The sequence below is a fragment of the Pleurodeles waltl genome, chromosome 6, assembly GCF_031143425.1.
Source record: "Pleurodeles waltl isolate 20211129_DDA chromosome 6, aPleWal1.hap1.20221129, whole genome shotgun sequence".
Lineage (NCBI taxonomy): Eukaryota > Metazoa > Chordata > Amphibia > Caudata > Salamandridae > Pleurodeles > Pleurodeles waltl.
The window spans coordinates 1,164,074,430-1,164,091,969 of record NC_090445.1 but is presented as its reverse complement, the minus strand read 5'-3'; the positions used below and the strand labels follow the sequence as shown (position 1 = coordinate 1,164,091,969).

Here is a 17,540-nt window from a genome sequence, read left to right as displayed (position 1 = left end):
TGCAACGTAACGAGAAGTTACGCGGTAGTACAAGAAAAGCAGCTACCTCCATTTTTGCGTTGGTCCATCGTGGTACTTCTACAATCATGTTGAAAATATCCTGAAAAAAAAACACAAAAAAAGAGCTCACTTCCATCATGGAACTAGCAGAAAGTATTCGAAAACGTGCTGAGAACGCAAACAACGCAGAGAAAGGACATCAAACTAAAACCATACACTGAATAAGCAATCAGATACTTACTGCAATACTGGTTTCATTTTCCGGCAACGCTGAACCTACTGCAGCGCACACACTATGCTGAATTACACACCCTTCCATCTGAGAACCAAAGTACTGTCTGGAGCGAGATTAATGACACCGCTTTCTCACTTCAATGCATGTAGATAGGTACAGTCCGCTCCTCACTCCAACAACGAAAGATTCCGTTTGTAGTCAGGCAGAGCCCACCTGCATCACGAGCTCCCTGGCGCGTGAGTGGATGTGAACACAAGTGTTGGGCTACTTCTGTCTGAGGGTCCTCTGGTACACATGTAGCCTCGGAGTTACATTGTGCTGCTAAAGTATAGCAGCAGTTCATAAGCTTTCCTGTCGTCTACTTTCTATATATCCCTATGTCGCTCTCTCCTCCCCTCTACCGGTGTAAGCGATGTGTGGTGCTCTACTGAGTTCACACTGAGTTCACACTCACCTCAACTGAGCTGTAAAATGTCTTTATGTTTGCCGTCACTATATTAAGGACAGTCAGTCACCTGACAAAAGAAACTTCCGAAACAAGCATTGGCCAAGCCTCTAAGTGTCACATTTGGGACCTATTACCTCTACCGATGCTCCCCCGCCCCCGCCCCCGTTCCCTAAGAATGAAAAAAAGTAATTTTGTAGGCACGCACGTACGAAATTAGAATAAGCGTTTTTCCCCTCTATGTTTACTGATCCGACCTGGATCATTAAACAAAAAGAAAAAAGTAGCAGAAGAGAGTGGAAATAAGCAAGGCAGGTAAATGGAAGCAACAGAAGGGCAAAGGAACATCAAACGTGCACAAGGGGGGCGGAAGCAAATAGAGAGAAGCGTGGAGCTAGGCAAGCAAACAGATCGGAGGGTGCAATGTGGAGCTGGGAGAGTAGCACATGGGTTAGAAAGAAACACGGGGGGGGGGGGGATGAAGCACCTGAGGGGGAGTAAATGACAGAGGGGGGGTAGGGTAAAGCACACACGCAGAGCAAGAGCAACACAAGCATGGGGAGGAAAAGTTCACAAGGGAGACAGCTGGAAAACACATGCACTCTCCTGGAGTGTTTATACGAATATGGAAAAAGTAGCACCGGAAAAGTGAGCATTGGAAGGACACAAACAATGCATGCATGCTACAGGGGAGGGGCAAGCATATGAAGAGGAAGTACAGCCCAAACAAGCTAATGAATAAGAAGCAAGCAAATGAGGGTGACATTGAAGCCAACCAATTTTAAGAAATTGATGGTTTCTAAGCCTATTGTAAGCTAAGAATACATCTTGCAACAGACTGCGCATACGCTGTCTAGTAGGAGAGACCAAAAATGGACTGTGATATTGCCCATGCATTTAGCCCAATGCCTCACACAAGAAGATGGGCTGTGTGTCCATCCCCTTCTGCCGTAGTCCGTCAACAAGGACATCTGAACCAAGCAACAGCCATCTATGGGCTACAGGAGTGTCTGGAGATGAAATAACCCATGCCACCTTTGTATGATGCCTGCCATCACCATGGAATAAGAGTAACAGTGCATATTACGGGTTACTGGTTTCCACCGGAGCAAATGTATGTGAGGACGCACTTGACGCTGATTGCTCCTCCAAAATGTCAAGAGTGGCTTTTAATCTAGCGCCCATTTGGCCTCGCATCAATTGAAAATATATCTGGATACTACCAGGCCTCAAAAGCCACTTATCAAAGATCACCTTCTGAAAGGAGCACTGTGCACCTGCTTAATGGACCCACGGAGCTTGGTTACCTCTCCCGAAGGTGGATGAAAAAAAGTGAGGGGATCTCTAAAATTGGAGTTGACAAACCAGCAGAACTAGAAATCCTTTTCATGAAGCCTAAATTATGTAAACTAAGATTCCGTGCTTTCCTTATAATAGTCGCCCAGTATCTTGGTGCCTCTTCTAGAGCTTTCTGTTATTACATCCAGAAACATCACACAGTAACAGACATGCACTTAAAACAATTCAGACCTATCTGCTTTTCCAATGCTTGCTGGCAGTATCAGATTCATGAGTAACAACGATTTTGCTGTGAATAATTAGAATTGAATATGGACCACTTCTGAAAATACAAGATTGTGACTCAAACATTACTCTAGTCTGTGGAAGCGGTAGTAGTTTGGGGAGGGTTTCAATCATTTGTTATTCCCTTCACATCACATCACTTTACCCTGCACTATTTCGGTTAGTCACTTAGCCCCCACCCCCCATCTTTCTGAAATCCTCCATCTGCATGGCTCACATCTCAGCTCCTTCGGCTTTAGCATCCTCTTTTCACTCTCTATCCACTCACTTGTAAATACGGTGTTCTCTTTCAAAACTGGCACGTATGACCCCTGCATTGTGTAGTCTGCAGAAATGCCAAGAACTAATTAGCGCGTATCCTCAACACTTCTATGACCTGCTGACAGGAATCGCACTGCTTCAGCCTCAACTTCATAATTCTGAATTGTGTCCCATTATAAACATCCACTAATACCCAGAACTCCCAGAGGCACCTAGATATGACTCAGTTCACAATACTCCTCATACAGGTGAAAACTACAGAAACAAAGCACCATGGAAAAAGCAAACACTCTTAGGAGAAGAAATATTAAGTAACACATATGGAATGTGAACAGGAACTACACAGCTGACATGGAATACTTTAAACCTTTTTATAAACACTGTTCAGTGGTTTTGCCTGTAAGGTTAAGGACATGAATATAGGGCCCAGTATGGACCAGTCCCAATGACAGTTTTTTGTTTTTTTTTAATTACTGCAGAGTCCAAGGCCCAAATGGGACCGTCCCAGCTTAAAGCCCTGGGGATCTGACTCCAGAACAAAGGAAACTACCTTCTGTCGGACAATCTGAAAGAAAAAGAAACTTTTTCAGTCGAATGTGCCTTGTTCAGTACCAGAAATAAAGGCCCAACTGTTATTAAAACTTGCATGCGGACTGGCTGCCAGAGGATGAGGTGCTGGCCAAGTCTGAACAATCACACTTGCTGCTCAGCCCCACAAGAATACATCATAATTATAATCGCGTTGATCATGCTCTCTTCACGTCACTCCATGACAGTAAACTCAACTGTAACCCAGCATCAGTGTGGAAGGGAAAGCGGAGCTCAAGAAGTTCTTCGGAGCCGGAACTATCATTTCACGGGTCTGGCCAATGCGCTCTTCCCTCCCCATGACGGCTGTCCTTAAGTGTGGTAGCGTAAGCTGTGGTTGTCTGGACTTCCAATACTGATCTACTGCCAGGTCAGCAGCCTGGCACCGACCACAAAGAATCGTCCCAATGCTAAATTACAGAGGAGACTGCAGACGTCCTCAATAATGTGATCTGCCAGTGAGCCCCTTTGATGGCCAAGGACTGAGTGTTGATCCTCCTTGAGAAAACCACCCTGAAGGGTCCATTTGGCTTCTCACACACGCCCATCCCTGCAGCTTGGCCTGGCAGGCAAAGGGTGCATCTGCGACCAACATTGACTCCAAAATCACAAGGACGCACAAGCATAAAGCAAAACCTAGAGACAAGCGGTATTTTCTAATACAGGACCACAAACTTGAACAACCAGGTGTTGTTTAACAAATGCAGCGGCGTAGGCAAGTCTCAACTGCAAGAGAAAGGTAGTAACCTTAATTAAAGTATGGGACGTCAGTACTCAAAGTAAGGAAAGCAACTCAATCAATTTGTGTACTCCATGTATCGAGTTTATACCCAACAACTTCCATGGATCAGTCTTGCTAAAGTTATTTTGCAATTAAGTGACCGTGGATCATTATTCAGAAACTACAGTTCCAGGGCAATATTTGTTATGAGTATTGCCCAGTCGCCCTGAGTTTCACTAGTTCTGGAGAACTGGACTGACATCCTACTAACTCTCCTCTCCTGACTGCATGTCCCATGCCTTCATCTGCATGCCTTCCTCATTAAGAATCGCCTATCCCCGACGGTACGATGCAAATAAATTATTATAAGCATAGGTAAAAGCGAATAAGCATGGCTTTTTGTTAGACAAAATATTTTTTGATAATTTGGACAACTGTGGGATATTTCTGGGATAGTTGGAGGCAACACACACAATGACACAACTACAACAATATGAAAGGTTTAAGCAGGGCTCTTTTCTGAATAGGCTGCATTAGAAGAGTTAGGTTGTACCCTCAAAAAAAGAGTGTGATGAAAGCGGATCAGAAGATGAGGTTGTGTTGTAAATTATGAACATGAAGGCATATCCAGCAAACCTATTGCACAGTTGATATTTGTAACAAATGAATAGTAATTTTGATGCATGTTTATGAAAGCATATGTGCAAGCACGTCTTTATGAGCAGAAAAAGCAGTAAATCAAACAACAGGTTATCAAGACTGCAAAGAAAAAGAAATGAATGCGCCTGGGTGATTAGTTCAGCGCAGTGTCTCAGATAAACGTACTCCAGCATCCACACAGGTGCACTTCCTAAACAAACATTTTATGAATCAGCAATTAAAATGTACAAGCAAAGTAAAAACGTCAAAGGGCACCCTGGCTTTTCTTTACAAGACACTTCATATCCAATCTGTAGATTAACAAAAGGACGACTTGACGTCCTATCACCTAAACCTTATCAGAACACAACTAAAGCAATGTCGCCATCATCAAAATGTCATGACCTTGAAAAACAGCTGATCCAAGCAATGCAGAGTCAGGAAAATCATATGTAAGCCGATGGCTTAAGCCAGCCTTCACTATGGACTTCTTAATGTACTTTTTGGATTGAGTGAAAGATCTGCCATTCAGTTAAAGCTGTGTATAGCCAGACCTCTAAAAGGTGGAACCACTACCCGATGTAACTTATATAACGCTCTTCTGTCGCTTCAAAACATATCTTCACGTGGTAACGTGGCCTGGCCTGTGGAAGAATAATTTGTGTTTAGTGGCACGAGTGACTGACCCGAACTGACAAGTGACCTTTCACTTACCTAATCTCATTATGGTTTGAGCGAAAAACTGAAGGGAACTAATAACTTTGAAGATACCTCTGTGCAGGTATAAGAACAGTTTCCCTTCTGCTGGCAAGGTCTCTTGCTTAGTGATGTCTCATTGCTTCTCCAACCACTTAAAGTGCATTTGAGGCAGTAAAGGTGTTTATAATGACTCAGTACCAAGTTGCTTCTTAGATCTGATCTTGCTACAAAGCATATCTTGAAAATTAATCTAACTATTTCACGTAACAGTTCCTAATCTCCTTTTAAAAGGTTAACCATTTCATAATAAATTGTTCCCATTTTGATATAGTTGGCCAACATCTTTACATTCACGCAGCAGCACAGTCACTCAGTATGGTACACTGAAGTACAACCCATACGGAGTACAAGGTAAACTGCACTGTTATTTGTGCAACATGGCCGAATAGTCGCAGTTTCTGGGAGCTGCGGCTGGCGACATGAAATACGACAAAACCCTGCCACTCTAAGAGACATCAGCAGCATCCTGTACGATTTGTATGTCAGCACGGTCACATCGAGCAAGGTATTCAGAGACTGCTGGCTCTGGGCCTTCTGTAAATTGCTGTTTTGGGGGGAAAGAAATCTGGGCTGTGAGGAGGGCGCAAGATGGAGGCATGTACCACACAAAGGTCTCGCCGCTGAGAATAAGAAGGTACCTGCGCAGCGTGGCAAACCTGCAATGAACTTTTGTGCCCATCGAGCTGTGGAGTAAAGCTGACAATACAGGACTTCCCCATCACACGTCTTATATTGCACCCTCCACGCAAGTTGACTGGAAAACACCTTGGACCATGGCGAAAGACAAGGAAGCCAAACAAGCGTGACAAGGCAAAATGGACAGATACACAAAGACAGTGCCCGCCCGCCAGAGCAGGAATTTGACATCCCCTTTACCTGGCAATGCAACCGTCCTCCAGGCGATTCAATCCTCTAGGGATGACTTTGAGGGCAAGAAAGGCGATGTATGCTCCGAAGTATCTCTTGCGCCAAGACTTACGTAAGGTTTCTGAGAGAGTTATGACGGCCGAGACTACACTCTCAGAAGTGGAGTATGTGGTGCATATCCTCCAGAAAGGAATAGAGGAGACGCGCAGAAGTGGTGCCTGAAGAAGGCAGAAAATCGAGCACGTAGAAATAACCTCTGCTTTATAGGCTTCCGCAAAGGAGTGGAAGGCACCACACCAACTAATTCCTGGCCAACCGGCTATTAACTACTTTCTCTTCTGACAAATTCTCAACATGCTTTGTAACAGAAAGGGCGCCTAGGGCCCTTAGCACGAAACCTCACCCAGGGGCCTCGACCAATTATAGCAAAATTTCTTAACATCCATGGGCTCACGGTCTAGACATGGAAGGTGACTGGGTTGTGTTGCCTTGTCCCACTTGGGCTGCACTACTGGTTCTAGAGGATTTATGCTGCATAGTCACATTCCCAGTCCTTAAAAGCATGGCACACACTGAATGAAGGAATAGGTGGAAGCCCGCTACATTACAGTTGCTGCCGTCATGTACAGGGGGCAGACTAGTGTCCAACCACCTCATCTCCACTCAGCACTGCATGCATCAGTGTGCCACTGACACAAAATGTTTCGATTATAGGGTGCGTCCTTAGTCAATGCCGAGCTATGCAACCCAGACCTCTCAGCCACCCAACATCATGAGTGGCACTGGATATACACCGGAAGAGAAGCAGACCAGTTAAGCGGAAGAGATGCTTTGGCATTTCAATGCCATTATTGAAACAGCAGTCTCAGATATGTATTAACAAAAAACTGGAGAGGGACTAAAATAGACAGGACTGGTGCAATTTTGCACTAACATCTAGCTGGAATAGTGTACAATGTTATTTTTGGACTGCTTAAGCGGTTTAAATGTCATTTTTCGACATGTCTGTTGGTGTAACATGTAGAGAAAATTACAATAACACCATCAAGCCCACGGACAGTGAAAAGCATTCTTTATGGGCGTGAAAAGAAGCAGCTTGGGTGTTTGGCACGGGTTTTTTGGAGCAAGGATTAGGGCACGGGAGGTGTGCAGTTATACCAGGGCATTCCCTCGGAGCCTCTAGCCCAATGACTGCAGTGGATATGTCCTGAACTCCACCAGTAAATATGAGAGCAATAGCCCCGTGTTCAACTACTGTACTGTTCGCTATTAGTATAATCGAACAATAGTGATGCAACTGCAACTTAAATTTCATGCATGTGTGCCATTGGTCAGCAAGGTCAGTCCGATATCGGACGTGCGGACTGCTTCTCCCACCTTTGTGAAAAAGGTCAGCAAAAATGCAATTGTAGTAGGCACCTCTGTGGAGATAATCGGTGAACCAATGACCGCGTTCTCCAATCTTGTTTTCACTTTATTTTATAATAAAATTCCACTAGCCGAGAATCCCTTAGTACATCTCTGGCAAATCAAAGTATTAGTTCGTGTGAATCAAAGAGTCTGGTGAGGAACAGTGCCAGGGGCTTTCCTAAAATAAAGGCAGCCTACACCCATCATTTTGGGGGCCATTTGAAGGTTCGCAGTTGAAAAAAAAAGTATGATTGCATCGACATAAGAGAAAAAACGCTTATGTGAATAACTTTAGTTTGGTGCCTTCAAGATATTCCACAAACATTTCCTTCAAAGTCTGTCCACTGTTTACATCGTCTTTGAAGTCAGGCCTAGTCTCTCATTCTCTTCTCGGTTTTCACCACTCCCGTTCCCAGCATGTTATTAACAACGGCTGCTGGTGGCGCTGCTAGAACATTATCTATGCCTTAAATTATATCCCACCTGACCACAATGCAAGGACTCATTTGCCGTCCATGTCTCTGTACGGCTCTTTCGTCAACGAATATGTTTCACTGGTGAGTTTATGTTTGACTTGCTGTAATCATATTTGCCTTCCTAAGTGCTTAAATTAGATCGCAGGGTGAACAGCCACTTCATCCACATGTGATGTGTAACTCATCTGCCAACAACTGGAACAAGGTCTCCTTAAATAATGAGGGTGTACCATGACAGTTTACAACCAATCGGAATGCCTGGATATCTGTACTCACCACCTGAGCTGCCTATTCCCCTCACCTCGCTAAAAACAATTGCCTTGGCAAGAGAAATGTCAAAGTTCACATTTGTGTCTTCTTCCGGTAAACAATTATCTAACTTTTAATTCCATAATACGCAAAAAGTGTCCCAGGACTCCTGCAGCTCTTATCCCGTTAGGTCACACAATTCTAAGTAACGTGAGTAATAAAGCTGAGACTATGTCTCACCTTAAACTAAGAGGAGTAACCGCCGGCATTTAGACTAACAAAACCTCCTCCTTTTTTCTGCCCGTGTATGGGCAATCCTTTCGACTTCTCCACCGTGCACCACTTGTATTCAAAAGTCAACATTTATGTTCTGACAACTTATTGGGGATCTAGATATGGCTGTCTAATTGAACCTATTCACATATTGTCTCCATCTATCATTATTCCACTCTTCAGAGCTGCCTTCTTTATCCACTATTCTGCACAGTTTAGTCAATCTTTTAACTGCCTTCTCTCTACATCTAGACTCTTAAGTGCCCCAATCTCTCTTGTACTAGATTATACCAGTTAGAAACTGGGTTTCTGGCTGGGAAAGGTATGCAACCTGTCCAAGCAGGAACCACAATCGTAGTCAGAGTAAATCAGATACACACCATAAATTAACCTATTCTCACCCTCTGGTAGCTTGGACCAGACCAGGCAGGCTTAACTTAAGAGGCAATGGGTAAAGTATTTGAGCAATACTTCAAACAGTAAAACAGTGAAGACACCACCAAAAAACTTGGTTAGAAAAATAGAACTTAACTTATTTAGTAAGAAGAGGCCATAACAACAAAAATCCAACAAGTAGAAGCGGAGATATGAATTTTCAAAGAATACATGTAAAGTAGCGCTTATAAGCAATAAGCGCTTAAATGGGATATCTGGTCATGCTGTACCGGAACAAAGTCAAAATTTCAGACCAACCGCAATGGAGCATGGGCCAGATACAGGGACTCACTTGGGCCCGCTGAACCAAAGGACCTGTATCCAGAATGCATTATAGTTGTCAAAGATGCAAGGTGACAGCCGAATGAATGAGTCTGTGTCGAGCCGCACAGTAGACAAGGTGCATTGATTTTCTCCACGCAACTGCAGCAATTTTGAGTGCAACGTGCTGGTACTAAATGCGATAGGAAGCTGCTGCTCTCGCAGTAGGTGATACATCGATTTCGAAAGCAGGCACCAGTTCTAAGGTCGATGCGCCAGGTCCACTCAATGCAATGACGAGACTGCTTTCTGACTCACGCAAAGGCGAAGATGTGCCGGTTCCGATGAGGATGCATGAGTTCTGGTTGACGCAGCACTTTATCCACTTCCAAGGAACCAGTACTGGGTTGGCACCATTTGGCAGGGCTAGACTTACAGCAAGCAAAATCCAGATGCTGTAGCAGAATGAGTTGAAGTATTTTATGTACCTGGGACTTCAGAAAACAGGAGGTCAGTCAGCTGGCCCTTGGAGTCATTCTGGGTTGTAGAGATGTAGGTCCAGTCCTTCTCATTCCCAAGCAAGAGGGCGACAGGCAGCAGAGTAGCAGCTCAGCAGAGTGGCAGTCCTTGTAGCATAATAGCAGTCCTTCTTTCTAGCAGAGTATCCACAGTTCCAGATGTGTACTAAGTTGGAGGTGACAGAGGTCCAGTACTTATACCTAGTTGGGCCTTTCAAGCGGGGAAGATTTCAAAGAAACGTTTTTGAAGTGGACAGAAGTTCTCCCTTCCTCCCCCGACTCCAAGCTCACTATCGGGAGGTATGCAGTTCTGTGTGGGGACAGGACACTGCCTATCCAGGTATGTCAGCCCCTCCCTCCCATGCTGCCCAGGATGGGTGGCCCATCAGTCACACTTAAGATCACCTTGCATGTAGCTGTCTAGAGGGAATGCACAATCCTAGCTGTCACCACAGCCCGACGAATACTCAAGACAGGCAGCAGGCATCAAGTGGCTAAAGTAAGAAAATGACAACTTTCTAAATGTGGCCTTTAAAAAAACTGCAATTTAAAATCCAACTTCACCATTAAGTTGTAATTTTACATTGTGAGCCCCGAGACACCAAATTTGGCAAATGTACCTCTTCCAGATTGTGAATTACACTTATAAAATGTGATAAGGTAATCCCAATGTTCTCCTATGGGAGGGATAGGCCTTGCTGTAGTGAAAAACGAGTGAGAGTTTTTCACTACCAGGGAATGTAAAACAAAAACGTACACGTCCTGCCTTTTAAATACTTTGCACCCTGCCCTCTGGGTTGGCGGTGACTTACATGTATTAAAGAATGTTTTGGACTGGTGAAAGGGTTATTTTGCCAGGTCAACATGGCAGTGTCATACTGAACACACAGGCTCTGCAATAGCAGGCTTCAAACGTGGTTAGAGAGTTCCTTAGGTGGATGGCACAATCAGGGCTGCAGGCCTGCAAGTAGCATTTAGTTTATGCGCCCTGGGCACATGTAGTGCCCTTTACTAGGGACTTATAAGTAAATTAGATATGCTGACTGGTGTTAAGCCACTATTACCATGATTTAGGGGAAAAAGCACAAGTACTTTAGCACTGGTTAGCAGTGGTGAAGTGCAGATTAATAAATCCAGCAGCAAAAATTAGGTCTGAAAAGTGTAGGATGTAAGCCAAATGTTGCTGGGGGGGGAGGAGAGCGGTGTTGACCAACCTAAGGCCGTCAGGTCTAACACTACCCAGTCCGTACACTGTTCTAACCGTTGACCTTCTGTCTGCCTCTATTGTTTCTTCATCCTCAAGATACCCTTCCTCAATGTTACCAATTTGGCCTTCCATCCATCCACTCCCACTTTCCGCGCTGCTCTATCTGGTTTCTTCTTGTTTCTCACCATATGCTGAAACTCTCTCTCCCTCACTTTCATCACTGACAGATCCCCACGCTGCCCTTTGCTAGCTACCCATCTACATATAATTTGCATTCATGTTGATCACTCCCTTGTCCCCCACCTCAATCTCCCTCTTCCTTTCACTATTCTTGTAGCATACAGGGATAACAGTCTGATGGAAAATGTTTTCAGACTGAGGTGGAAAACAAGAGGTGGTTGCGTGAGGGCCAACAAAATCAAACTCTATGAAGACTCTAAACTGCTGACACAATGTGAGGCTGCCCGCTGAACTCCAGACAATCCTTTTAATTTTGAGACAGAGGTTTCCTCCGAGATGGGGAAAACCTCACAACTATAACCTCAAATTCAATCTCCACGAACACTTGTGGTGTCATGTTGTGCGGGCACAACGTGATTCACAGAGTGGAAAGCAATTCTGAGCGGTACGAGTATAATCGCAGAGTTTGCACAGCTTCTGGGCACTGGTCCACAATCATGCTGCTTTCAGTCTATTTCAGCCTTCAACTGGAACATAAATAGTTTAATAAATACAGACATTGCTGTTCCTGATTCATAGTTAGTGTCACTCTGTCCATAACTATCGTTCTCCCCTTTTTTAATCTACCTGATTCTTCCAACCCTCTTGATCTCTCAGTCACATATCCAGTGCTTAAGTTGTAAAAGAATGAGTGCCAGTGGCTTTTCTCAGAAGCCCACTACCAGTGCAATTTAATGTCAGCTCGCTGCTCACCAAGGCTGCATAGTCCAAAATTCACCTCAATCCTTTTTAATTCACTACAGAGCCTCCCAGTGTACCTCACTCCCTTTCTATTTCTGCAACTTCTTCTTCCCCACTCTTTCCATTTTCTAATTGTATTTATATAGCACTTACAACCCCGGATGAGGTGTCAAAGTGCTTTTCGGGGAGTAACAGGCTGCTCTGGAACCCAGACGGATTAGTGGTGGATTAATATATGGAAATAGGAGTTAATTTGAGCAGTGGACATGTGAGTCTGCTAGTTGGCTTGAATAGAACAATGGAGGGATAGAAGAGAGTAGAGTCTAGAAAGTGTTAATTGGCAGATCATAGTAATAAGATGAGGTTTGGGATGACTAAACACATTTTTCTCTTTTTGTGGTCTCGTAATTGTCTAATGCGGAAAATGAGTGCCAGTGGTCTCCGCCTGCAACCACAGGTTCAAATTAAGCAACATGCAAACATTGTTAAATAAAAAAGCTGCATTGCTGGCAGATTGCTACTCTGATTAAACAAGTAGCTCATCCTCCGCTCAGACTATTTTCGTGGCAACACAACTACAAACTAAACTTTGTAGCGGACTTTTCCTCAAAATTCTGCTTTATGCACCCATATTACTGTATACATACCACTGACATGGCTTTTGGTTCAAGCACTTGAAAACCATCAGTAAATGTACATTCTAGGAGCGCTGGATTCCTTGAATATCGCCAGCAGGCACTTTAACATTTACCAAAGAAGGCATTGATATGGCGGGCTGTTCATCTTACACAATCTCTACTGTTAAGCAACTTCTGTACACACGCAAAGTTAATGATAACATACCAAAGTCCAATCAGTTTATGGGTGTGTGTGGTTTGCCAAAGCCTGATCGATGTAACATGTGACAGCAGGGCACTCAGAACAATAAATATTACAACAGGAGAATGGTCGAGAACTGCGGTGGATAACAGCTCTTCTTGCTCAATGTCTTTGCTTTTATAATCTGTGTCGTAAAAGACACAAGCTACGCATCCAACAACATCCGAAGCTAAAACACACGGATTAACCAACTAAATACGTGCATGCTCCGGTACACCTGTCTACCTCCATTACCATCACATCTCAACCACCACCAACACGGTGGTGCGCAAAGCCAAGCAGCGTGCACAAACAGGACGGGCACACTTATTTCTGGCATCTCACTCAGGCCGTAGCTTTTACTTCAAACAGACAAGTCACTGCCCAAGTACCCAATTTTCTCCTGCATATAATTAACTGGGCAATTTTCAGCAAATAGCCAAGTTACAAGGATTGTACTATTGGTGTTCATATAGTAATCATATAAATAATAAATGAAAGGTCAACAAAATATGTACTTTCCAGGCAGACAGGCTCATGCAGCCAACAAAATGCACCAGTATAACCAGGTGCATCGAGTTGTGGCCAGGGACCCTCCCGATCCTGTTCACCTGGTTGGGGCGCCCGTGGTCTGACCCAGCCACACCCCTACTTACAAATTTATTTTCAGTCCATCAGTTGGCAAAACCCGGGGTAAGGCTAGAGGTTCTGACTTCCAGTAGGACAGCCTTCGACCCCAGCCAGCCCCTCAACCCACACCTTCCATGCGTTGGAACCAAGTGCCACAAGTTCTCTAGTCTGTGTGGGCTTACACTTTTAATGTGTAGGAACAAAAAAACACGAAGGGATACTCTCCGAGGTCGGCGGGGATTGTAACATGAATGCATTCCTCCTAGCTAAGCCCAGAAAACAGTTTTTTTCCAGGAGGAAGTTGATAAAAAGCTGGGTCCCTGGTCTGTTGAGGACTCACTTTCCCCTACTCGTTTCACTCTTAAGGGCCCTTGCAGGTGGGGCCATGGCTAGGTTAATGGCGAATCCTCTCAAAAACAGAAAGGCCCAACATGTTGCTCACTAGGTTGAATTTATGCTGTGAAAGAGGCCGATCCAACGAACCAGATGCCGTCCAGCACACATTGTAAGTTAAGAGCAATAAAGGAGAACTTGGCATGCAGCCGGCTGACTATTGCGACCGACGTTGGAACGTTGAAATTTAGAGCAGCTGTGCAGCCCATCTTGCCATAATCTGGTAACACGAGAGGTACATACCTTCAGGTTTTAATCTACAGCTGCATATGCAGCGAGAAAAGCAAACATAAACAAAGACAAAAGACTGGACGCTTTTTAAAGTCCTTCATAAGTTCGGGAGTATTCGAGTGAGTATGTGTTTGAGGGAGTGAGTGAGGCTTTCTGTGAGAGTGAGCAAGTAGTTGATTGGGTGAGCACATGGCTGCATAACGAGACGAGGGTGCATGGTTTGAAGATGGGTGACAAATGTTTACATTCTCCGGTTGCACGGCTTGCCAACAAGTCCAATTTCTCCATGCTCCCTTTAACTTACGTTTCATTGCTGCATGCACTCACTTTAGAAATGTGTGGTCCCTGTTCCTTAACCCAACATATAGATTTACAACCCGCTATTCACATCCTAACTTCCATCGAACTGGCAGTGCATGCAAATGGATGCTCACAATATCCCAACTGTTGCTCTTAGGAAGAGAGGACCACAACAACATGAGGGACTGAGCTTACCCTTAACGAAAGAGGGCGCTGAGATCTACTGGGAACTATCCTTGATGGCAAGCGTTGCTCCACGCCAGCTCACGATCCCACCACCTGAGTCTGCTCCCAGCAAAAGTCCATGACCTTCTGGGCCATTAGATCAACCATGCGTCACTAAAGCCTCCTCACAATGCCACTCCAGTCTGCTCCCAGCAAAAGTCCATGACCTTCTGGGCCATTAGATCAACAATGCGTCACTAAGGCCTCCTCATAATGCTGCTAGCTCAACCCGAAAACCCATTTTATTAATCCGGTCTGCCTGAATTTCAGGTCTTCGCAACAGCCTAAAGTACATTAACAGGGAGGCTTAACATTGCTGAAGGATTTCATCTCCTGTAGTTCGATTGTATTTCTGCAAACAGGCCTGGGTACCTCTCCCTGCCCTCTCTACATGGGACTCCCGTCACGCGCTACGAGAGGATCATTCTGTTCTGGGGGCTTCCGCCAGCTCTTTTTTCCTCAAGTGAGGGTCTTCCTCTTCTGGTTCCTTGCTTCATCTTCACCCTGTTCCAGCCCTCATTTCATGCTACTCTGAGCACTTAGCTGAATTCTCATTCAGTTTCACCTGTCACTTCCTTTATCTCAGCAGGAAATGTTTACTTCCTTTTTGGGCGATTAACGGATTTTCAGGCAGTCTGATGCATCTTCCCTCTTTTAACACGCACATTACTTTAAAGCGCGAATCTTATCCTAGTAGAAACCATATGCGTGGCAAGAAAAAGTCAATTTAGACTTAAAGGGCAGCGTTACGCAGGTAGCGGAGACATCACAGAAGGAATATTAAGGTTTTTTTTGGGGGGGGAGGGGGTGTTTAAACCGCACATACTTTGCTTGCTGTATTATTTAACCATACGTCTGCAGGCTAAGGTTATTTCTAATGTAAACATCTGAAGTCCAGTTTTTAGCGTGCCCCGTACTTTTGAACAACTGCCCACTGGCTTGTTGCTAGTTAATTTGAGGGGGATGGGGGCTCTCTGATAATCATCATCACTTTGCGACATGTCCGTTAAATTGTCATCTAAATAACGTTTGAGTCGATAACTATCTCACGAACTACAACGTCCTTCTACAGTTACTCTTCATGAAGAGCATGCATTATATAGTGCAAAAATGACATTTTCGGTGCGAGGGGGAAAAAGAAAACTAAAAGCATCAGTGAACAGAGTATATAAAGTCTAACACTGAGAATTTCTCCATTATCAATGGGTGTAGTGTTGAAATCTGCAATCCAACATTCCACTGAGGCAGCACACAATACCCCCAAAGCTAGAGGAGAGTCTTGGAAAAACCAGAGCGCCCTCGAGTGGTCGGCTGTGAAAACCCCACCATGTTTCACCAAACAAATATATACCACATGAGGAGCTCCGAGATATGTTCCTGCGGCAACCTTTCTAAAAGGCAAACAATAAACATACAACTATCACAATAAGGGCAAACTAGCATTTGACAAAACGCAGTACTACCGCCATGTTATTTCCAGAATAACATAACAAGGCAAACAATAGAAAATACAGGGGAAAAGTAAAGAAAGGCACTTAACTGGCTGCTGGAGCAGCAAAGAAAGAGGGGGCGTGAACAGAGTCTATAGACTATATGAGGAGGATTGTATACCCATCTGTTGATGGTTCGGTTTTCTTTTTTCCCCCCTATGTTTCTTGAGAAAGGTATTTTGTTGATAAGGCTGCTGCAGAATAAAGTGAGGAAAGATGATGTATAGCCCAAGCATCTGGTCCTAGCATAGAACTGCAAGTAACACAGGGATTTGTGTCTAAGGCAGTGAGTAATTCACTTACCAATCTACATAAAATACAAAACTGTGCTTTGCATGTTACACAATGTGCTTTGTAGCAGGTACGTTAATCCTCTGTGTTACTTTATGAGTCAAATTAACTACATAAAACACAGTTTTCTCTGGCAAGTGAATTAACTATTTAAGTTATATTACTTTTATTACCCTATGAAAATTGCCTGACAAAGAGTTCTGCAGTGCGTCTTAACCCTGTAAGATATTTTAAAATTCAGGCTCTTGGTGACCAATTGAGCAAAAAAAGATTTACTATCACACTGGTCCGTGTTGCCAATTATTTGTGCAGAGTTTTCAAACATATAAATGTATAAGTTGACTGCAAGACTCTGTTTTTCCGGACTACGCCCTCATGACTCTCCCTCTTTTCTATTGCCACACCTTTACCCCAATTTAAGATTCCCAGAGTACACATTTTCCATTACCAGCACTGATAGCATGCAAGTAAAGAGGCTTTTGGATGTTGCTAGAGAGGCAGCCACCCCGAAAAGGGGTATAAAAAACAATCTATTGGTATACACACTGAAAAAGGCAGTCAGGTATGTTTATAGCAATATACCGAATGAGTTCCATGTCACAGGTTTCTCCAGGGGTCAGCATCAATGGGTGTTTGGGGTGTGACAGCACCCAATTAATGCATTCTCAGCTTGGTAGGTAGATCTGAGTCTCACTGTCAGATATGCTATGTGTCGGTTTTTAACATCGTGAGCTAAGAATAAAAGACTAAACAGTAACCTTTGATGTACACGGGGAACAGAGATGAGGGAACATGTGGTGGCTGAGTCCTAACATGCGAAATCAGATTTTTCTTTGTTATAACATATGAGCGTACTTTTAAATACTTGAGTTCAGGATGTATGCTGTACAAGCATTTGATTTAATAGACTGTAGTGTTCTATCTCTAATAAGGATCTAGACCGCAGTTAGAGTTTACATGACTTCTTCTCTTAGTTCACTAACAGCATTGTCATTTGTGGGCAAGTCATAAATGTTTCTAAAACTATCACTTACTAAACGTCGGCCTATGCAGTGATATAATCTGATGTATTAAGGTTAAATTCTTCTGCGTGTTAAAGATATCATTATTTTCAAAATCGAAAAAGTGCATTATATTTTACATTATGCTTGTAGCATGATATACATGCCAAATGTCTGCATAGCTTAGCTCGTGCATGGAGTCTTAGAGCCAAGCCAGACCATGGCTCAGTTCTGGCCTGGCTCGCCCATTTGTTTGCTTGAATGACCTCCTC

At 44.0% G+C, this 17,540-nt stretch overlaps 1 protein-coding gene across 2 annotated transcripts in view; it reads right to left on the bottom strand.

The window, feature by feature from the left end:
• Positions 1-17,540, bottom strand: part of PPA1 (inorganic pyrophosphatase 1) — a 327,202-nt gene that overhangs the window by 221,057 nt on the left and 88,605 nt on the right. For both annotated transcript variants that reach the window (XR_011204987.1, XM_069240377.1), the window contains exon 3: positions 47-100. Coding sequence is in view for 1 of the 2 variants with exons in the window: in XM_069240377.1 (XP_069096478.1) it covers positions 47-100 (54 nt within the window). In the remaining variant the exon portion in view is untranslated. The remainder of the gene's footprint in view (positions 1-46; positions 101-17,540) is intronic.